Source organism: Lontra canadensis, unplaced genomic scaffold (genome assembly GCF_010015895.1).
Source record: "Lontra canadensis isolate GAN:19392208 unplaced genomic scaffold, GSC_riverotter_1.0 scaffold27, whole genome shotgun sequence".
Taxonomy (NCBI): domain Eukaryota; kingdom Metazoa; phylum Chordata; class Mammalia; order Carnivora; family Mustelidae; genus Lontra; species Lontra canadensis.
In genome coordinates, this window is record NW_022631021.1 from 370,648 (window position 1) to 394,068 (window position 23,421).

General features: G+C 39.3%; 1 protein-coding gene across 2 annotated transcripts; it reads left to right on the plus strand.

Moving 5' to 3' along the window:
* The first annotated feature begins 2,637 nt into the window (after positions 1-2,637).
* Positions 2,638-15,714, plus strand: SNRPC (small nuclear ribonucleoprotein polypeptide C). 2 transcript variants are annotated; one of them, XM_032864275.1, is made up of 7 exons: positions 2,638-2,753; positions 3,098-3,140; positions 7,800-7,908; positions 10,818-10,907; positions 12,278-12,382; positions 14,594-14,650; positions 15,075-15,714. In XM_032864275.1, exons 1-7 carry the CDS (start codon positions 2,746-2,748, stop codon positions 15,197-15,199), a joined length of 537 nt encoding a protein of 178 aa, XP_032720166.1. In that variant the 5' UTR covers positions 2,638-2,745; the 3' UTR covers positions 15,200-15,714. The 2 variants fall into 2 exon arrangements, with proteins under 2 accessions (XP_032720166.1, XP_032720167.1); XM_032864276.1 differs by lacking the exon at positions 14,594-14,650 and having other exon boundaries at positions 15,075-15,266.
* The last annotated feature ends 7,707 nt before the right edge of the window (positions 15,715-23,421 follow it).

The following is a 23,421-nucleotide window of genomic DNA, read 5'->3' on the forward strand; positions in this document are numbered from 1 at the left end:
CAAAAGTAAATAAACAAAATACATTTTAAGTTCAAAATATCTTAAGAGAAATTGAAAAATATAAATAAAATAAAAATAAAAAATATAAATATAAAAATATAAATAAAAATGAAATAAAAATATTCATAAGGTAGATTTGCAAACACTATGAGTTTTTAAGATATATAAGAGTTCAAGGGCATGTCAAGCTCAGGTAGGCATTTGGTATTTTCACTTGAGACCTAAGGGAATGAGGGTAAAAAATAAACTCTCTCAGTCTCTTGGGACACTCAGAGGAAATGTGTGAAAAGCACTCTTTCCAGATAACAGGGCCCATAAGCAAGACTCAGGGGAGATACCCTTTGGAACTTGGAAGTAAAGTCACTCTCTGAGTCCTGGAAAACAGACAACTCTAAGTCTTTAAAACTGAGGGAATTTAATTCAGGGAATTGGTTTATATAGGGGTTGACAGAGATACAGCAAAACAGAAAAAAGTGAAGTAGCCTGGAGATGTGCAATAGCAAGAAGCTACTGGAAGAACAGAAGGACATCTTGTTACCAGAGACCAGGCCTAGGATCATCTGCTAGAAGTTGGAGCCAGGTAGGTGGGTGGAGACAGCCTGATACTAGGGATGAGGTGAGGTGGTAATAATCTGCCTATTTCCTTAATCTCTCTAATTTCCAGAAATGCATCCCTTAGATGTTGCCCAGCAGTTCAGCCTGGAATCCAACCAGTGCAGGAGTCCAAGACACAAAGCCTTTATGGCATCATTCCCCACTGCCATACTGAAAAGAGCAAGGGGAAGGTGAGGAATGGTTTTGAGGGTAAAGCAGCCGCAATATTAGCACAGAGGGAAATCAGGGGGGAAAAAACAAAAACATAGTTGACAAATCTAACCCCTTTGAGAACAATCAACTCAGGGTGCCTACACAAAGATGGGTTACTAGAACTGCAACATTAAGGCCCAGATATTTTCCACAAAATTTCCTTTAGAGCTGGTTTGTCCAAACTAGGCTCTAAGCCTGAACCATACTCTATGTCTGATTGTTATGTCTCTTAAAAACATTTAAATCTAGAATGACACTTTCTCTTGACTTCGTGAAGGAAAGAGGCCATTTGTCCTATAGCATACCCCACCTTCTGGATCAGTTTGCTGCCTTTTGCTTTACTTTAGCTTGATCCTCTTGCCTATCCCATAAACTTGATTAGATCCAGTTGAAACATTTTTGGTAAAAATGGGTAATAGTTGATGACGTCTATTTAACGTTGGCATCCTAGCAGGAAACACGTAATATGACTATCCCACCATTTATAATGCTAAGATTTACCACTGTTAGAATGATGAAAGCCTGATGATTTCATTGCACAGTTAACTTTTAAGACCAGGAAGTAATCTTTGTGGTACACCTAACCTTGTGAAAGCTAGTTTTTTAATTTGAAACATGAATAATAGAATTGTTCTTTTTTTAAGGTTTTTTTTTTTTAAGATTTTATTTTTAAGTAATCTCTACACCAGAGGTGGGGCTCAAACTCACAACCCGGAAATCACGAGTTGTGTGCCCTACGTACTGAGCCAGCCAAGCCCCAGAATTGTGAATAATAGGATTGTTGAATAGAGGAAATAATAAATGCATTCAAAGCACCTAGGACATAGTAAACATTCAAATAAAGCAGCAATTATGATTATTTTGGTTGCAACTCCACCAGCAGAGAATATGAAGAAAGAATCAAAAACTCTTCCTCTCCATTCCCAACATTTATTTCTCTTTTCTGAGAGGTCGGCCATTTTGGAGTCTCATAGACAGGCTGGAAGTTTGGCCTTGTTACTAAACAGGTCGGGTCTGTGGACAAGATAGTAGTAGTATCAATTTCCCTTTATGTAAATTAACTGCCATATGCGGAGGGCTTAGTATGTTCAAACATTGCACTATATACCTTACAAACATTTTCGCATTTAATTCTTTCTTACACCTCACAAGCAAGAATTATTATCCATATTTTCCAGATAAGGAAATTGAGGCTCAGAAAGATTAAATAACTTGCTCAGGCAGCACGACTTGGAAGCAGGAGATAGCACCTGAAATTGGGAATCCTACCATCTCCTAGGGTTGAGACTCAGAAAAGAGACTCTGCGTAAAACCGATTGCACCTGGCTTTAAGAAACCTATTATTTCTCAGTCGTCACCTTCTCAGCAAGCTTTCTCTCTCTTATTTAAAGTTGAACTCCTCTCTTCCCTGCTTCACTCCCTCATCCCCACGCCCTCAGCACTTGACTCCACCTGACTACATATTAACTTTATTGTTTTTCCCAACTCCCACTGCCTACTCCATGAGGGTAGGGATCTTTGTTTTGTTCATTGCTGACCTCTCGGCATTTCTTAACAGTGCCGGGCACACACACGGAAATGCTTAGAAAGCTGTCGAAAGAACGACTAACACGCTGCCGGAAGCATCAAGCATGGAGATTTCAGGGGCGGAGATTGAACCTTCCAGGGGTCCTTCGTACATCCCCCCCTACCCCCACCCCCACCCCCACCCCGCCTTCCGCCTAGCTATTGGCGAGGAGAGAGGGGGTAAAAGCCCCGCCCTTCGTTCGGCCGCCACCACGGCTAAGGCCGTCGCAGCGCAGCGCAGCAAGCGGATTGGATGATTGGGTAGGGTTTCTGGAGTCGCATTTGACTCATAGGTTCCGCGGCGTCGGCGCTTACTGTGTGCCTCATTTCCGGGCGGCGCGGGTCGGAGTGGGCAACGGCCTGCAGAGCAACATGCCTAAGTGAGTGGGGCCCCGAATCTGCGGATGTTCTCGGTCATGGTCGCTAACTGTGTCCCAGTGGGGTGGTGCAGAGAGGGTTCTAGTTCTTGAGATTTCCCGGGAAGGGAGAGGGTGTGGGGAAGGGAGCCTGGGAGTTGCAGATACTGCCCTCTTGCAGTGGCGGTAGGTCGACTCGGCCCAAGGCAACAAAAAAGCCTAGTTTCTGTCAGATTGCTTTGTCTGATGTCTTGGAAACATGAATAGGTCTTTTTATAATTTTCCTTCATTGAACAGCACTTCGGTGGATGGGCATCTGTTAACTGGGGGTCGTCTTCTCTTTTTCTCTGTTTTCCACCTCTTTCCAGGTTTTATTGTGACTACTGCGACACGTACCTCACCCATGACTCTGTAAGTAGTGTCTCTCTTCTCAGTTTCAGAACACTTTGTGCTTAACAAATTAGATTTTTTTTTTTTAGTTGTAAATTTGTGCTTTTCATCCTGTTGAGGTTTAAGTGCTCCTGCTTAGAGAAAATAATCTGGATTTCTTTTCTTCCATCCTTCCTGTAACTCTTTTCATAATTTGTAGTTATTGGTCTTCCAGCAATTAGTGTTTTCAGTTGAGAACCAAAATAATAATGCTTTAGCAAAATAAAAAGTGAAAAAAATTTTTATGGCACAAAAAGTTTCCAGGGACGTGTTCTGAAGTTCAAATACTTGATTGGGACAAGGCACTCAGACGTTTTATTGATTAAACTGGAAAGAAATGCCTAAATTTGAAACTGAGTACTGTACTTTGATTTGATTAAAAACTGTCAAATAACAACCAAGATTGAGCATTTACTATGTGTCCAGATGCTTTACATATATCATTTTGTTTAATGCTCATATTAAGCCTATGAGGTTAGTATTATCTCCGTTTTGCAGAAGAGGAAACTGAGGTAGATTCTGGTTAAATGATTGTCTATGTGTTACTAAATCAGTTGTACAGAGTTAGAAGGTTAGCCTAAGCAGTCTAACTCCAGGGCTTCTCTACGAACAGCTCTCAGACTTTCTTTGTCTCATGATCTCTTTCCACTCTTAAAAATTACTGGGTCATTTAAAAAAACGAGTTACGCCAGCTATATTGGTTTAGTTACTAATATTTGCTGTATTTGAAATTAAAACTTAAAATTTAAAAAATATCGATTCATTTGAACGTAACAAAGTTTTTTAACAAAGTTTTTACTTGTAATACAAATAACATTTTAAAAGTGAAAAATAGCTATTTTCAAAAAGGAAAAAAGTATTGTGAAGAATGGTATTGCTTTAACCTTTCTGTAAGCCTTTGTGATGTCTGACATAATGGAAGACAGGTGGATTCTTCTGTATTTAATTTGTTGCACTATGTTTTGGTTGAATTATATGAAGAATCCAACCTCACATGGATGAGGAGTTAAAAAAAAGTAGGGTACTTAACCAGCCTTTTTAGATAATTGTGGATATTCTTTAATACTTCATATTACTGCGTCCAAACTAGTTGCAGTGTGGAATCTGAAACTGTTTCAAGCTTCATACTCTGTTACATCAAAATTCATGGATCTGGGGGTGCATAGGTAGCTCAATCATTTAAGCATCTTACTCTTGATTTCAGCTCAGGTCATGATCTCAGGATTGTAAGATTGAACCCTCCCATTCTCTCTCTACCTCTGCCTTTCTCTGTCTCCACCCCTCACCCCCTGGCAATTTCACTGATCTGCTTTGCACTTTGAGTGAATCTTTTACCAGATGAGATTTTGTAATGTCCTTTGGTCATTTGGAAAATGAATATTGGAATTTTGGTTCACTCAGTCATATAGGTGTTCCATGTGTTGACATATTTGATTATGTAATATAAAAATTCATATTAATGTCACAATCTAATCAGAAGGGGACTTTAAGTATTGGGAAGCTGACAAGCTCATGGTGGTAGATAAGGTTTTCTAAAATTCTGAGTTTTGTTCGAAAGCTCAAATTTTATCCTTGGCAATAAATACTACCAGTTCCTTCCTTTGAAGTGACAGGCTCACTTCACTTATTACTGAGAAGTCTGAATCTCCTGTTTGTTAGTCTGTCAAGTAAAAATGATGTTCCATCAAAGAGGCAGCTGGTAGAATTTACAACTTGAACCATTTGCAGTCCTGCTTTTCTTTGAAATAGCATCATATTTTGGCATGCGGCTGAAGTACTTTGTACCTCCCATTTTGTACCCAGAATTTTAAAAAGACATGGGGACTCCTGGGTGGCTCAGTGGGTTAAGGCCTCTGCCTTCAGCTCAGGTCATAATCCCAGAGTCCTGGGAACGAGCACCTCATCGGGCTCTCTGTTCAGCAGGGATCCTGCTTCCTCCTCTCTCTCTGCCTGCCTTTCTGCCTACTTGTGATCTCTGTCGAATAAATAAATAAAATCTTTAAAAAAAAATAAGACATGAACTCAAGAGTTGAGGTTTAATAGAATTAATAATTTTGCTGCTTCATCAAGGACAGTTTCAGTGAAACTGGTCCCCCCCCCACCACTGTGAGTGCAGTGTTGAAAAATACAACGACCCCTAATGCATTGGGTTGCCATTGCCTTGATTCATTCTAAAGTGCCAGAAGTTTGACATCATCTGTGCAAATGTCAATACGGTAGAAAAGGAAAGTATGTCTTAACATCATTATGGAACTACTTTGACCTTGCAGACCCCCTAAAGGGTGTGTCTGAGACACCCTTAGATGCCTGTGAGCTACACCTTGAAAACTAGCTCTGTATTTGGCCGCCTCTGCAGAAATGTGATTAAACCGGAGCTCCTAATCATCTTGGCATCTTGAATAGTAGCTGCAAGAACCCTAGCCAAATGTTCAGTATTAATTTGTGGAACATGTAAGTAGGATGACTCCTCTTGAAGGAATAATAGTTTTGAATATTATTATAGATTGTCCTGGATGGGACTCTTCCAATAAGTTGGTATCACAGTAATTTGCCTATAGAGTCCCAGTTTTTATTTTGTTTTGTTTTGCTTTTTTGATCCTAGCCCCTTTCACCCCTATCATAATTTTCTAAAATTGTTAGCGAGTAGATAATGCTTTTTTACCATTTTCTAGCTTATCTTGCTAATGCCAACATTCAGAGAATTGAAAAGGATCCCTTTATAACAAATGTCTGTTTCTGAGAAATGTCAGGAACCCCTGTAGAAAAATTCCATAGTGATTGAAGCAGTTCCCTGTGGTGGACTTTGAAATGCAATAAACATTCAGCACTGTAGCTTTTGAGTTTTTGCTGATTTTTAGGCATGATTTTGTTATAAGGCTCGAGGTCTTGTGTTACATAATCGGTCACTGGGGAGTCAGGGAACAAACAGTATTTTGAAATGTAGACCATGAAAAGACAGTCTGTGGTCATGTGATACTGGTCCTGTCTGTTGCTACTGAAGCAGTCCTGTGAAGAGAGGTTCTATTGGTAGGATGTAGTTAGAGAGCCATGAGGAGCATCTGAGTAAGGTCTGGACTCTAGGCCTTGGTTTGCTACTTACCAACTATGTGTTTTAAGACAAGTCTTTAAGCATAAATTAAAGATAATAGGCTTGTGATTTTTAAAATCAATTTTATTGAATTTTGTATATATACATATATATATTTTTTTAAAGATTTTATGTGTTTATTTGATAGAGAGATCACAGGTAGGCAGAGCAGCACGCAGAGAGAGAGGGGGAAGCAGACTCCTAGCTGAGCAGAGATCCCTGATGCGGGCTCGATCCCAGGACCCTGAGATCGTGACCTGAGCCAAAGGCAGAGGCTTAACCCACTGAGATACCCAGGCGCCCCAATTTTATTGAATTATATTTCGATTAAATGCATACCTTTTAAGTATGGTCTGATAATTTGGCAAATAATTACCATTTGGTATATACATGAGATACAGAACATTTCCATCACCTCAGAAAGTTCCTTTGTGTTTTTTTACGTTCTGTCCCCTGCACCCTTAGCCCCAACAGATCTGGTTTTTATTACAAAAGATCAATATTAACTGGTTTTAAAACTTCATATGAATGGAATCTTAGGGTATATACTCTGTATCTCATTTCTTTTGCTGAGTGTGCTTTTTTTTTTTTTTAAGATTTATTTGAGAGAGAGAGCGAGCGAACACTAATGGTGGGAGGGGCAGAGGGACCAGCATACTCCCTGCTGAGTTGGGAGCCGGATGTGGGGCTCAATCCCAGGGCCCCGAGACCATACCTGAACTGAAGGCAGATATGTAGCTGACTGAGCCACCCAGGCGCCCTGAGCATCCTTTTGAGATTCATCCATAATTGTGTGAATTCGTGATGGGTTCTTTCTGATTAATATTCCATTGTACCATGCACATGTGATTATTAGGATGATTGAGACACCGCTTGTAAAGTACATAGCATGGTGTTTGGCATGTAGTGTTAAATAAATATTAACTTAAACAAATGGTTAAATGTGTGGAGTTTATCTTATGTCAGTTTTACCTCAGAAAAGCTGTTAAAAAACCAAAGGATTAGTGAGCTAGAGACAAAAGTCTGTATGTGATTCATAGTCTGTATTCTAGACCCATAGTCATTTAAAAGAAGATATTCTCATAAACAGTATACTTTAAATATATGTAAGCTGTATTATTTTGCTATAGAATAATCTAAGAAAGGGCATTAAAATGGCATTATGTTCTAGATCAGGAGTTTGCAAACTTTTCCTTCAAGTGCCAGACTGTAATTATTTTAGGTTTGTGGACCATATAGTCTCTTTTTGCGATGACTTCTAGAGTAAGGACATAGATAATACCTGAACAAATGAATGTGGTTGTGTTCCACTCTGTTGTTTTACAAAATCAGGTGACTGGCCCATGGGTCATAGTTTGCTGACCTCTGGTCAGATGATAAATATATAAATTTTTTTATAAATGACTACAGTGCATTGTTGGATAATGTTTGTAAATCATGCACCCAGCTAAAGCAAGGCTACCTATATATAAAGAAAGGCTTTATAAAATTTTATAAAATTTCTGATCTGGAGAACTTGTTTCTGTGACCAATACGACCTTTTTGTCTTACAGCCATCTGTGAGAAAGACACATTGCAGTGGTAGAAAACACAAAGAGAATGTGAAAGACTACTATCAGAAATGGATGGAAGAGCAGGCTCAGAGCCTGATCGACAAAACAAGTACGTTTCAGTCTTTTGTTCTGTTGTGGAAGAATGGTCCCATTCTTTCTCATCCCTGTCTCTCTGTTGTTTTCCACAGAAGAAGCTCATTCTGAGTGATAAATAGGAGCATTCTCATGTGTTCAACGAAAGAATTAGAAGGTCGTTGGTTTCCCAGGGAATATACGAACACATCAATCGTAATTATTGAGGCTAGAGCAATCAGATATTGATTAGATTGGGAAGTGGGGCAGAGAAGAATGAGTAGCCTAGTACTTCTTTATTGACATGGACCAGGTATTGTAGCAAACTTATGTGAAACCTCCTTTGTAGTGATCATAAGTTTTTTTTAATTTTATTTTTTAAAGATTTTATTTATTTGAGAGAAAGCGCTAGTGCACAAGCAGGGGGAGGGGCAGAGGCAGAGTGAGAATACAGGCTCCCCACTGAGTAGGGAGTCTGATGTGGGGCTTCCCAGGACCCTGGGGATCATGACCTGAGGTGAAGGCAGATGCTTAACCAACTGAGCCACCCAGGCGCCCCGATCCTAGTTTTTAGAACTATTTTCCTTTTATAATAGGAAAATGTGGAGGTGGATTTATAGTTACTTTCAAAGAGTTTGAGAGACTTTGAGTTTCTTATTCCTGTAGTCCTGACAAAGATACTCGGTTAAGAAGGAAGTAATGGATGTGACAAAGTAACCTGAGTACATTTCAGACCTCTGTTGGACATGCCATGCTCTTTTTGTTTTGTTTTGTTTTCTGTAGGCTCCCAATGCAGGGCTTGAACTCATGATCCTGAGATCAAGACCTGAGCTGAGATCAAGAGTCAGATGCCTAACCACCTGAGCTACCCAGGCCCCCCTCTTTTTGTTTAATTTGAGAAATATTTGTGTGGCTAGTTGAGTTCAAGACACTGACAGAAGATGTAGCATTTCTATGTTAGATCATGCTGGTGTATTTTAAACATGGCCTTTTTCATTTATTGTATTCAGAGCTGGCGGGCAAATGTGGGCTTTGATTGTGTTGCAGTTTTAAGAAAATGAAGCTTATGTAAAATACCAAAAAAGGAGGAAGACGGGTTAATGAAAGAACCTTCTATGGCTGACCCCCACCTTTGATTTCCATCACCTCGTTGTAACAGTGTTGTTTTGTTTATACCAGGTTCTCAGACTTAGCGCTGTTGGCATTTGGGGCCAGATGATTCTTTGTTGTGGAGCTGTCCTGTGCATTGTAGGCTGTTCAGTGGCAGCCCTGGCATCTACCCACCAGATGCCAATAATATTTCCCAGTGATGACAACCAAAAATGTCCCAAGCATTGCCCAGTGTCCCCAAGAGGGTCAAAATTGCCTTTAGTTGAGAACCACCAAATACATTCATCTTCTCCCTTTCTCCATCCTGGATTATTAAGGAGCAAATCTCGGACATTGTCCTGTTTCATTTGAAAAAATACATTGTATGAGGCACCTGGGTGTCTCAGTTGGTTAAGTGTCTGCCTTTGGCTCAGGTCATGATCCTGGGGTCCTAGGATCGAGCCCCACATCAGTCTCCCTGCACAGTGGGGAGCCTGCTTTTCCTTCTCCCTGTGCTGCTTTCCCTGCTTGTGCTGTGTCAAGTAAATAAAATCTTTGGAAAAAAGAAAAATATATTATGATGTAATCTTTTTTTTCTATTTGAAAAGATGTTAGAAATTTCTTGGCATTAAAGTTTAGAACTGTATTCATTTATTTTGTGGATGCAGCAGCAGAATTTAGGATGAGTAAATGTTTTTGATGGAAGACTTGGAGGAGAGAAGGCAAGCCTCAGTGACACATCATGTGATGTTGATGTCCATGATTATGTTGGCTTTGAGTCCACTGTTGAGCCGATGGCTTAGCTACTCCCTCTTCAGTCTTTACAAGTTGTCCTTTTGCTTGGGGTGTGGGAGGTGTCATTTTGATTGGAAAAGCCCTTGTTGGGATATAATCTCCTATAGAGCACAGGCTCTATTCAGAGGCATATGAGTAGCTAGCTGTGCATAAATCTCCACTTCTAAAAGTCATCTTTTTGGATCTGGTCTTTAGGAGTTAGCAGTGATTTACTTGCGTAATTTGACCTACATTGCGCTAGTTGGGTTGGAATGGGGATAGGTTGGGTATCCTTAGGCTGCAGATTGCATTGAATTGGAAAATACTTACATTTAGGAATAGCTTTTATGAGTGTACTTTTTATTTTTATTTTTAAATTTTATTTATATATTTACTTAATTTTAGTTCTAGTATAGTTAACTATGAGTATGTATCTTAGTATTTATGTGTGACTTCTTTGTAAAGCCACTTATTAATTATCTTTGATTTCTTTTGTCTTCATTTGTGCCTCATACTCATTTGTGCCCTGAAAGAAAAAAGTTGATTGTATTGGACATTTTTTTAAGATTATAATCTTCTTTAGGGCAGACTCTTGCTTTGAAATCTTTGTTTCTCTTTCATGTCTCTTAGCTTAGTACATTAATTTCAAAACTACTAAACCAAAATGATGTGAGGTTTTACAAAAAGCCTGGTCTTTGGGCAGGTATCACACATTTCCAGACAAAACTGTGAATGGTTCAAATTGTGAACAGCATCTGCAGATTAAAGATGTCTGCATCTCTTTGGTAAGACATTGGTAATGGGAGGTCTTCATTCCATTCTCCCATAGATCAGCCACAGAAATGCTGACTAAATAAAAATAGGTTAAAAAACAGAAATCAGTAAACTACTTAATTGTAATTTTTGCTGGTGAATAACCTATGGTTGATTTAAAACTTCTAGAGGCCGTGATGTAATAATCTTAAATGAAGTAAAGTGAAATAATTGGGACCATTAATGATTTAAAAGAAAATGGTTATTTTAGTAAGTGGGTTGTTGAGTTCTTATTCACTGTGTGTTGTTTTTTCCTTACTCTATCCAAAGCCGCTGCATTTCAACAAGGAAAGATACCTCCTACTCCATTCTCTGCTCCTCCTCCTGCAGGGGCAATGATCCCACCTCCCCCCAGTCTCCGTAAGTTTATGAAGTTTTCATCTTAACAGCTGTAACTTCAGGGCGGCAGATTATCTTTTGATTTTGTTGGATTACCTCACAGTTGACTTTTGAATTCTTATGTACTGAATATATAGATAGTAAATGAAAACAACTTCAGTGGTATCATTTCTAAAATATCTTCAGAGTTAGATAGCGTTATTGCTAGGATATTGTGTTTGTGACTTCCCAAGTCGGTCTGAGACAAATTCAATGGAAAGGTCATAATGTACCTGTGATTAGATGAGCTCATGTATGAAGCTCATTATTATTATTATATTAGGTAAGCTAAAATCTTAATACATCGATGAGTACATTACATTATTTACTGCCGTGAACCCAACATGGAGGATTAAAGTAGTAGATAAACTCTTCGGTCGTTTTTCCTATTTTCTAACCCACCTAACACCAGTATATGTACCTTGGGAAAGACATAATCGAACAGTTGAAAGTGGAAGGGATCAAAGGCCTCTCCTCTCTATGAAGGTTTTTTATTTCTGAATGACAGAAGGAGAATGAGTAATTAGGCCATAAGTTCCATGGCTCTCCTGAAAAGGCTCAGATTGAAATTGAATTCAGAAACCTAAACTTGGTCTTGTAAGTAACCCTGGATATAAACATGGGGAAGTAGGCTATTTATATAGTTGCACACTAATGCAGGTCAGCCACTAACGGCCCACCAAACCTTTCTTGGGCTTCTGCCATCCTGGGACCAATCAGGCCTTGGGTCACAGCAGCTCTCAGGTTACTTCTCTATCTTAGTCTGTATTTTGGCTGGCTGGCACCCAACTCCATTATTTTAATAGTAGAATGATTTATGTATTTATGTATGTATTTATGTATGAATGTGCCATAACTAACCTCACCATTTTCATATTGTTGGACATTTCATATTGTTGGACATTTAAGTTGTTCCAGATTGTTGTAAACTATACTGTCAAGAATATCTCTGCATATACATCTTTATCTTCATAGTTCCAAAGAATCTTAAAGATTTTGATTTTTTAAAAAATGGACCTGGGATTAGGTATTTGTGGCTTTAGTTTGACAGAAACTCTACAGAAGTCACAATATTAAAAAATAAATAAATAAATAAACTTCTGGAATTTTTTTTAACTTGGGAGAACCTGACTTGATTTTATATTTCTGTCGAGGCAGTCTTGTTCTTGTTTTTTGGACATAAAGTTTTGTGGAATAATTATGTTTGCTGCTCTGTTCTTATAAAAAAGAAACTGTAAGAAGTCTGTTGTTCCAGAACTTGGACTTGGACTATGATGCCCCACTAGTTTCATAGAAGAGAAAATATTAATATGTAAGCATATCTTAACCTCAGCCCCCATTTGTTATTCCAGCGGGTCCTCCTCGCCCTGGTATGATGCCAGCGCCCCACATGGGGGGCCCTCCCATGATGCCCATGATGGGCCCTCCTCCGCCTGGGATGATGCCAGTGGGACCTGGTAAGTTTGAATCTCTTTCCTTTTAGGAGGCTTCATTGTGTTTTAGTTCTCTGTTTCAATAGGATTCTTAGTTCACCGTCAAACATGTTATTGCAACAAATTATATTTGGCAAATCTGTAATGATAAAAAGAAATATTTGTTTTACCAGTGTAATTGGATGATACCCAAAGACCTTGTACTACTAAAAACGGGATAAGGCTGCCTTTTTTTTTCTTCTTCTTCTCCCTCCTGCCACTTACCTACCTCCTCCTGACTTTTAGCCATTTATAACGGAGAGAAAGGTAGATGAGTTTGTTCCAAGGGGAGATAAAGGGGAGGGTAGGTAAATACTTTTGCTGCTACTTTTCTCTGTTTCAATTTGAAGCAGAGCACAAGCAGGGGCAGTGGCAGGCAGAGGGAGAGAGAGAAGCAGACTCCCTGCCAAGCAGGGAGTCCTCGAAGGCAGACGCTTAACAGATTGAGCCACCCGGGCGCCCCCCATAATGCATTCTTTACCAACTTTATTTTCATTTTCTTTCATGGTTAGAAACCTTGTGAGGCAATCTAGTTCCAATCTTTTATGATCCCTTCACCTACCAAATTTGTGAGCACTTTTTGGGGTGATTTACTTGAGGTTTTCTAAATACCTACTTGGTTTTCATGGAAACAGTTCTTTTTTTTTTTTTTTTTTTAAGATTTAATTTCTGTATTTGACATAGAGTGGGGGTTGAGAGAAAGCACAAGCAGGGGGAGTGGCAGGCAGAGGGAGAAGCACACTCCCTGCTGAGCAAGGAGCCCCACGTGGGGCTCGATCCCAGGGCCCTGGGATCACGACTCAAGCCACAGGCAGCTGTTTAACCAACTGAGCCACCCAGGTGCCCCAAACAGTTCCTTTTTTATATTCATTTTATTGATTTGCAAAACAAATTATGTAATTAGAGTAAATACAATGACCATAAGAAACCTCCAGCTCAGCTGGTAAGACAAGGTACAAAAAGGTATTAGAGTAGCTACCTAGCCAGAAACATTCAGTGTGCTCGCTGTGGGTATCATTTAGAGGGATGTGAGGAGAGTGCAGATAAGATTTTCTGCCTTACTGGCTTCTGACCCAAAACAAAGTGACTTACATGTCTTCTTTTGCATTCTTAAATCAGGGTCACAAATTCAAATTCTTAGAGGGGTTAGGGATGTGGTGAACTGGTGAATGCATGAAACACCTAAAGAAGGCTTCTAGAACTCAGCTTCAGCCTGCTGTTGACATTTGATAATTCAGGTTTGGTGTTGTCAGTTCTCCTGAGTATTTTGTTGTTTTCAGCCAAGACAGTAATGCGATTATCTGAATTAAAATAATTTAAGTAGTTGGGGGTGGGCAGGGTTAAGAACGGTTTGGGATAAGATAGAAGGTTGGCCAGGGATGAATAAATACTGAAGCTGGATGATGGGTACATGGATGTTCTTTATCCTCTTTTTTTTTTTTTTTCTATTCTTGTGTATGTTTGAACATTTCCATAATAAAAAGTTAAAAAAAGGAATCTAGACTTACTACTTACTAGTAATTAGACTCTTAGTTGCCACTCTTGGCAACTAATTACAATTAAATGTACTGTGGGGACCAAAATAAACAACTTTTCAGATGCCTCGTTTTCAGTCTTTGGTCCAGATGAATTTCCTCTAGGAAATGCTGAATATAGGTTATGTTATGGTGGGTTTTTTTTAATAAGATACTTAGAAGTTTAGTATTATTCTCTGTTCCTGTTGAAAATTGAAAAATTCTGTACCTGTTGTGTCTTTTCATATACTTGTGTTTTACTTCTTGTGAAAAGGCTGTATTTGGCTTTGAATATAGTTTTCTCTTGAACCATTTATCTCAAGCTGTTAATCAAAATGGTTTAATAAGTAATTATGTCAATTTTTATATTTAAAAAGAAGACCTGAAAATTATGAGGCATAATAATAAAATGAATACCCGTGAACCCACCACTCAGCTGAGGAGGTAGAATATTCTCAATTTTGTGAAGCTGCCTATAATCTTCCTCCTCAACCCCTAACTTCGCTTGCTCTCCCTGCCCTGGCTCATTCACTTGGCTGGTATATTGATGGGACACTGCAAAAAATTCCTTAACAGTTTCTAACATGCATTAGAAAAATCAGATTTTCGTGTGTGCACTAATTGTTGTAAATCACATTATTGCCTATTTTTCTTGACTTGAGCTAAGTATGGTTACTAACAGGTTCTCAGCATGGGCCTCCTGCTCACCTTTCCTACAACTCCGAACAAACGCTTAGTGGTAAGATTGTCCTCTGTGCCTGTGTACATTCATGAAATAGCTCCTGGTTATATGGTGGGTAGAACTGATTAAAAATGCTGACTGAGTAACATGTAATTTAGTTGTGAATTTCCCTGAGTTAGAAAAGGTCAATTTAGGGAACTAGTGTCCCTGGTGGTTTCTGGAAAGCAGTCTATTAATAGTTTCCCCTTGCTATCATTAGATCATGATTCCCATACGGTTCTTGTGTTGACCTTTGTTCTTTGTTTGAGAATGTCTAATTTACAGATGTGATGAATTTGTTGCATTTCTTCTGTCAAGTATGTCTTTCTTCCAGCATTTTGCAGGGGGGGCTACTTTTTGTCTTTAATTGAAGTCCCATGAGCTTGCTCATAAATAGTATTTTCTGACTCTCTTTTTTCCTTTTCTTTCTTTTGTCCTGCAGCTCCTGGAATGAGGCCACCTATGGGAGGCCACATGCCAATGATGCCTGGGCCCCCAATGATGAGACCTCCTGCCCGTCCCATGATGGTGCCCACTCGGCCAGGAATGACTCGACCGGACAGATAAGGAGAGACAGAAACCTCTTTGTATTCATTTTATATTACTTGTTCTACTTCACCAGGAGATCATGGTGCTGTGACTCTGGGTGTTTTCTCACAGCAGGACAAGGAAGACTTGTGAAGTCTCTCCTATCAAAGAGAGAATAGTTTTTGCAGGGGAGTAGTGGGACAAAAAAAAAAAAGCAATTTTCATTTGTATTGTGAAATGTGAAAATAAAATTGTCAGCTGTTTTAGTTAAAAACCTGTTCCCTTTTTTCTCCCCTCTGTAGTCCTTGTGCATTATAAAAGAGATAAAGTATTCTGGTTGTGTTTCTCTAGCACGTTCTCGCTGCAGGTTGCCCTCTGCATGACATTCTTTTTCCTCAGCTATAGTGAATCCCTTTGGACACCCTGCCTTTATTTAGAAAAGTTCTTTTGTGCAAGACCTGGTAAACCTAACACTTGTAGATTAAAAGTATCAACTTTTTGTTGATTAAAACAATAAACAGGGGACGCCTGGGTGGCTCAGTTGGTTAAGCGGCTGCCTTCGGCTCAGGTCATGATCCCAGTGTCCTGGGATCGAGTCCCACATCAGGCTCCTTGCTCAGCAGGGAGCCTGCTTCTCCCTCTGCCTCTGCCTACCACTCTGCCTGCCACTCTCTCTCTCTCTCTCTGACAAATACATCTTTTAAAAAAAAAACAAAACAATAAACAGCACAATCGGTTACTTTTTCACATGAACAGCATTTGGTGTAGTAAGTGGAAAATTTTAAATCATTTATGCCAAAGTAAGGAAAAAGACTTTCCAGGCTCTGTATGTCAGCTAAGGATGGCAAGCGTTGCCTTAACCTCAGCTTCTCCTTTGTCTTGGTTCCTCTTTTTCTTGGCCTTCAATAATCAGAAAACTTTCTAATAGTAATGTAGGCAGATTTCCATGATACAGAAGTTGTCTTCAGAATGTCATTTGTTATATCATTGGGCTGTAATAGTGGGATATTTTCAGAGAAGCATGTAGAAAGTAAGCCCCTCACACTGTTTATATTCTGCTCAGTGTATAACCCAGGCTATTTTACCTTGCAGATGGGAGTGAAAAATGTTAGAATCTTTGAGGAGGACAATTTAGTAATATCTATCAGAATTACAGTACCTTTGATTTAAGTACCTTTGACATTTCCATGTCCCAGAATTTATCAGACAGATAGACTTGCACATGTACAAGATGATGTCTGTACAAGATTATGCATTGCAGCAAAAGACATCCAATAACATATAACAATAACATAAGACGTCCAATGAAGGGGGACTGATTATCAAGTACGATACATCCACAAAATGGCATATGCCAGGCAGGTGAAAACAAAATAAAGAAGCTCTTTGTATTGATGGGGAAAGATCTCCAAAACACACATTGTACTGAACCTTGATTTGTTCAAAAGGTATTGTTTGCCGCTGTCATTATTTAGAGGAAATTTCTATATGTTCCTGTGTATGCATAAAGGATCTCTAGAAGGACAGATAAGCAACTGGTAATACTGGTTGCTTGTGAAGAGTAAATGGGACAGGGGTAAATGAGAAAGGCTTATCACCTTTTTGTATCTTTTGGATTTTGAATCATTACTTATAAAACAAAACTGTCTTTGCTATCTGACATTATTGTTACAGTGATGTTATGGCAGAGGGTGCCCTAAACCAGCAGTTAAGACCTACCTGGCTGATGATTAGAATCATGGGGGATCTTTTTAAAAATAAAGACTCCAGATTTTGATTGAATAGATCTGGGGTGAGTCTTAGGAAATTGGTATTTTGGGGAAGCCCCCTGGGAAGTTTTGATTAGTAGTGGGTTTGGCAATCTCTTGGGATCTCTTCTACTCTGAAATGTAATACTGGATGTATGTGTGTGTCTATAATTTTTTTTATAGATTTGCTGTTAGAAATTTAAATGGCAAAAGGTGGGTAGCTTTTTTCCCTAGAAACTTGAAGAAAAACTAATTTAGGCAAATAAACAACCTTATTTAGGTAAACAAGAGACTAGAAATAGAGATCCTGAAAGATGATTTTATGCTCTGCTTCTGTAAAAGCTGGGTTGACGTCCTCATCTGAGTCTTTGCTAGGACTACTTACTGCCTTTTAGTTTCTCATTGTTACATGTTTTAAAGAGGACTTACCAGAAATTGATAATTTATATATCTGACTTTTAGGACTCAGATTTGTTATTAAAATCTTCGCAGACTTAAGATGGGGGAAACCTTGCCAACTGAGTTTACATGTGACTCAGCAAGTTTCTGGTTCACATGGCTCCGTCAGGCTCAAGCTGCAGAGGGTGTCTTTTGTGTATACACAGAAAGCTCACAGATAGCTATTTTGTTTTTTAAAAATAGCCTCAGGTACTTAGGAATAACCCAGGTCTTCCTAAAAGGAAGCTTTTTCCAAAGTATGTTTTTAAGGTTGACCGTCCATTCCAGACACATTTCTGTTTTTGTTTTTTTTTTTCTTTAAAGATTTTGTTTTTGGGGTGTCTGGATGGTTCTGTCAGTTAAATGTCTGCCTTCACTTCAGGGCATGATCCTGGGGTCCTGGGATTGAGCCCCACATAGGGGTTTTTTGCCCAGCAGGGAGCCTGCTTCTCCCTCTGCTTTGGCCCCTTCCCCTGGCTTGTTCTCGCTCTCTTTCTCTCGATCTTAAATAAATAAAAAATAAATAAGGGTTTTGTTTTTAAGTAATATCTGCACCCACTATGGGGCTCAAATTGACAACCCCATGCTCAGAAACATTTTTCTTTGAAGAAAGTATTTTACATAGTTTTAGAACAACAAGACAATGATTTAAAAGTTGAGCATACTTCACAATGAATATAGTAGGAATAAATAGTTCGAATAAGGTTCTGTCTTAATAACTTCTAAGTCAAATTGTTTATAATTTATGATTATAAGACCTTTCCTTTCTAAGAGGCTGTGAAGAATACAGACTTACTGCTCTTAATCTATGTCTTTAAACATCTGGTTTTAATTATAAAATGCCAACTGTCATGTGAGAATTTGTATAGTACAAACAAGAATGCTCTTGTTTTCTTTGCTCAAGAATCGAAGTTCGTGTAGGTGTGGGCTAACGTACTTGCTTCCTTTTCTGTGGGCAGATCCAGAGTCAGTGGGAATGCAGCTGAAGTCCAAGCTAACGTCATTTCCACTGCCTTGGCTTTACTGGTTTGTCAGGATGCCAGTCCCCTTGATTCCCAGCTGCACGAGAAATGGGATCCTTGCATAGAACTGCAGGCTAATTTGGTCATCCTGTATGGAAAAAGTCCAGCGGTGATTATGTGTTTGTCCCAATTAAATAGCTTCAGTCAGATGGTATCTTTTAGGCTCCTAGATATATTTAGTGAACAAAAGAAAAAAGCCTGGCCTGCCTTAGATTTTTCTGATAGAAGTGTCCTGAATAAATGTTAGCTAATTGGGGTCATTTCTGTCCCTCTCAATTGAAAGCTTAAGGATTAGATTTTCTGGCATAGAATCAATACAGCATCTGAAATAGTTCATCAGGCAGGTGCCGGAGTAAGATAATGTGAATGCTGCTTATCGTCCTTACTCTTCAGGCTTTGGTGGGGGTTGGTGTGGGTTTCAGACCTAATGAAAAGTTGGCACATGCTGTACAAAGAACATTTATGTACCCTTTGACCACAATCAGCTGTTGTTAGTTATTGGCATTTCACTCAGTTCGCTAGAGTATTTACATTCATGTTTTCTGCCTCTCCCTCCCTCTCACTATATATATGTATGTCTGTATTTTTCCTGAACCATTTGAAAGTAAGTTGCTTATATCATACCTTTTACCATAATACATAAGTAGGTATTTCCTAAGAATAAACACATATTCTTACACAACCATGGTTTAGTTATCAAGCCTAGAAGATATAACCTTGACTTAATAATTTAATCTGCCAACCATATTTCATTTTTATCCATTGATCCAACATTGTCCTTGTATTTTTTTTCCCCTTTCCTGTACAGGATTCTGTCTAGAATTATGGACTTTATTTTTTAGTCAGAGCTCCTTAGTCTCCTTTACTCCAGAACAATTCTCAGCATTTGTCTTTTATAATACTGACAGTCTTACCACCTTTTGTTTAATATATTATTCCTCATCCTCATCCTTGTTTTGGGCTTGCCTGATGTTTCCTCTTGATTACATTCTGGTACTTGTCCTCAGTTGTATCCCTAGGATATCACATTTATAGGCAGGCACACAGGGTCCGTCTGTCCTTCATTGGTGATGATAATTTTGATCATCCATCAGGGTGTTGTCTAATTTCCCCATAGTTCTTTTTGTGTATCTTTCCTCCCCTGCCAATTAAGAAAATCCCATTGACTTACATGCTTATCTAATAAGACTTTGAATACAGCATAGGAAATCCAAGATCCCAGGTGCCTGGGTGGCTCAGTTGGTTAAGCGTCTGCCTTCAGCTCAGGTCATGATCCTGGGTCCTGGGATGGAGCCCTGCATCAAGCTCCCTGTTCAGTGGAGAGTCTGCTTCCCTCTCTTCCCCTGCCCCTCCACCCTGCTCATGCTTTCTCTCTCAAACAAATAAAATGTTAAAACCAAAAAAACAACAAAAGGAATCCAAGACTTTAAAGCCCTTTGTAAGGACTTAATCAGCTTTCACAGTGACACTGAGAAATAAATCTCCTAATCCTTTCCCACTTTTTGTCTGTACATCACATCCTAATAACTTTGGGGAGATGGTTGTTTAAAGAAGTAAAAAGTAGAATAAATAATTTTACCTCTATTCTTAAATGCTGTGTTTTTCTTCTTTATCTCTTATCTCTTAGGCCTCTGCTTGTAGAATGAAGCATGTAAAGAGGGACAAAAAGAAGAGTAATACAATAGAGCAGAGAGTGGCAGACAGAATTACTAATAGCTCCCACCCCAATATCGGTTACTATCTGTAATAATAGAACCCCTAATTTTTTATCTGCCTTCATGTATCTGCAATGAATAGCACCTTTGCCAGAGCTTTTGGTTAGGGAGGCCATGTGGCAGGAGAGAACATGCCTTGTTTCCCTGCCCTTTTTATTTCCTGTTGACCAGAAGTGGATATAATGTTTGTTTGAAATGCAGGCAGCATCTTGTACTTCAGACTGACAACTAAAGACAGTGTTAGATAGATAGATAGAAAGATAGAAGGAGCCTAGGTCCGAAATGATTGAAGAGCTTCCATGAACGGCCCACCTTAGACTTCTTTCACATGAAAGGGGATATGCACATTTTTTACTGAAGTCATGTAATCATTTTTGAGTTTTCTGTTACATGCAGCTGAATCTAATCTGACTGATAAAAAGAGATGCTCAAGGAAAAGAGTAGTAATTGATTAATTTGTGCTGCTACAAGTCAGTTAAAAATACCACTGTTGGGGCTGCCTGGGTGGCTCAGTGGGTTAAAGCCTCTGCCTTCAGCTCAGGTCATAATCTCAGGGTCCTGGGATCGAGTCCCACATCGGGCTCTCTGCTAGGCAGGGAGCCTGCTTCCTCTTCTCTCTCTCTACTTGTGATCTCTCTCTGTCAAATAAATAAAAAATCTTAAAAAAATACCACTGTTGTATGGTACATGGCCGTGAAATAAGGGACATAGGGAGTGCCAGATCAGGGATGACTCTAGGGGGAATGCCATGTGGATGTCTAGGGCACAAGCTGTCCAGGTAGAGGGTATACCAAGTACAAAGACTCTGAAGTGGAAGTTTACCCAATGTATTAGAGGAACAGCAGGGAGGCCAGTGTAGCTGAAAATAACTAAAACTGTTGAGAGTGATAGATATGTTCATTGTCTTGGTTGTGGTGCCAAATTCACAGGTGTGTATACATGTCAAAACTTTAAAAATTGTGTGCTTTGTTATAGGTCAGTAATACCTCAATAAAGACGTTTTAAAACGTCACAGCTACCACAAACTAGAAAACTACTCTCAAAAATCCTTATAGTTGGGGTGCCTGGGTGGCTCAGGTCATAATCTCAGGGTCCTGGGATCGAGCCCTGCATCAGGGCTCTCTTCTCAGCAGGAAGCCTGCTTCCTCCCTCTCGCTCTGCCTGCCTCTCTGCCTACTGGTGATCTCTGTCTGTCAAGTGAATAAATAAAATCTTAAAAAAAAAAGAAAAAGAATCCTTATAGTTGGTAACAACCTGTCTTTGCTATTTAGCACTCAGTAAATCAATTATCATGATGAAGAGCAGGTTAGTAGTTGCCAGGGGTCAGGGTGTTGGAGTGAGAGGAGCAGGAAATTACTATTAAGGAGTAGCATGAGGGAAATCTTTGTGTCTTGATTGTATTAGTGCTTATATAAGGCTACATGTGTGACAAAAGGACAGAATTATACACACACACCAATATAAGCATACCTTGTTTTACTGTCCTTCACTCTGTTGTGCTTTGCAGATACTGTGTTTTTTTTACAAATCGAAAGCAGGTAACAACTCTGTGTTGAGCAAGTCTGCTGCTGCCATTTTTCCAACAGCATTTGCTCACTTTGTGTCTCTCTGTCACCCTTTGTTAATTCTCTCAATATTTAAAACTTGGTCATTATTGTAATACTTGAATTGCTGCAAATCTCATAAAATTTTAACAGATGAGTTGCTTCTTTTTGATGAGCAGAGTATTTTCTTGAGATGGAATCTACTGGTTAGGATGCTGTGGAGATTGTTGGAATGACAACAAAAGGTTAGAATATTACTTAAACTTTGTTGTTAAAGTAGCAGCAGAGTTTGAGAAGACTGACTCCAATTTTGAAAGTTCTACTCTGAGTAAAACACTATTAAACAGTGTTGCCTGCCACAGAGGAATCCTTTGAGAAAGTAAGATTTAATCCATGTGATAAATTTCATTGTTGTCTTTTTTTTCATTGTTGTCTTATTTTAAGAAATTGCCAAGTCCCCCCAGCCCTCAAAACCACCACCCTGATCAGTCAGCGACCATCAACATTGAGACAAGAATTTCCATCATAAAAAAGATTATAACTCTGAAAGCCCGGATGAAGGGTAGCATTTTTTAGCAGTAAGGTATTGTGTTTTTATTTTTAAAGTAGGCTCCAAGCCCAACATGGGGCTTGAACTCACAACCCTGAGATTGGGAGTCACATGCTTTACCAGCTGAGCCAGCCAGACACCCAGTAAGGTATTTTTTTAATTAAGGTATGTACATTGTTTCTTTAGATATAATGTTATCACATACTTAATAGACTACAGGGTGGCATAAACTTAACTTACATGTACTGAGAAACCCAGGAAACTTACTTGACTTGTCCTGTTGTGATACTTGCTTTATTGTGGTGGTCTGTAACCAAACTCAACCTGCAGTATCTCTGAGATGTGCCCATATACATTTCCAGGGTTTTATGTTGTACTCTAGTTATGTAACATGTAACTCTAGCAGGAAAGTGGGTGAAAGGTACACAGGACTTCTCTGTATTATCTTAACAACTTCCTGTGAATCTGTAATTCGAAATAAAACATTAAAAACATTAAAAAAAAATAGACTTAGGCTTCCAGAAAGATAGAATAGATGTACTTTCCCCTATTCCTACTGCTAAGTACAGCTAAAACCCTGGAATGAAAACGTGTGTGTGCGCGCGCACGCACGCACATAAAACAAGCCTAAGAAGGCTGAAAGGTGAAAAGAAGGCAGATCTTCTAGAGAATTTGGGAACCAAGGAACAATCCAATGGGCTCTGGCTTTTCTTTTTGCTTCCTATATCCCAGACTGGGAGCTGAAGAAGCTGGCAACCAAGAAACAATGATGGGCCATAGACAAAAAAATAAAAACAGCACCCCAAGAAAAGCCTGCTTTCTGTAGCCAAAGGACCAGAAAAGAGACAGTTTAGCAAGACAAAACTTAAAACAATAACTACTCTACTCCAGCCAAACATCACAGAAAAAAACCCCAGGCCCTACTCCCACCTATGCCACAAAGGTCAAGCGGGGAGCTTATTCTCCTGCCCTTGTGATGCTGTATTAAAATGCCCCAAACTCTTGCTGGGGTGGTAACAGAGAAGGCCAAATAGGGAGCTAAGATGATCGCCCCCATCAGGCAATAACAAGGCCCTGAGCCCTCCTGACAGAGGTAGTGTCCGAAGAGGCCTAATCAGAACTTTAGGGACTTTGAACAATGTCCAGTGGTAATGAGGCTGCATATACCCCATGTCAGTGGAGGCCTTGTGAGGAGCATTAATAGGCAGTCTGCTACACTCTGCTAGGGAAGTATTAGTTGAGCT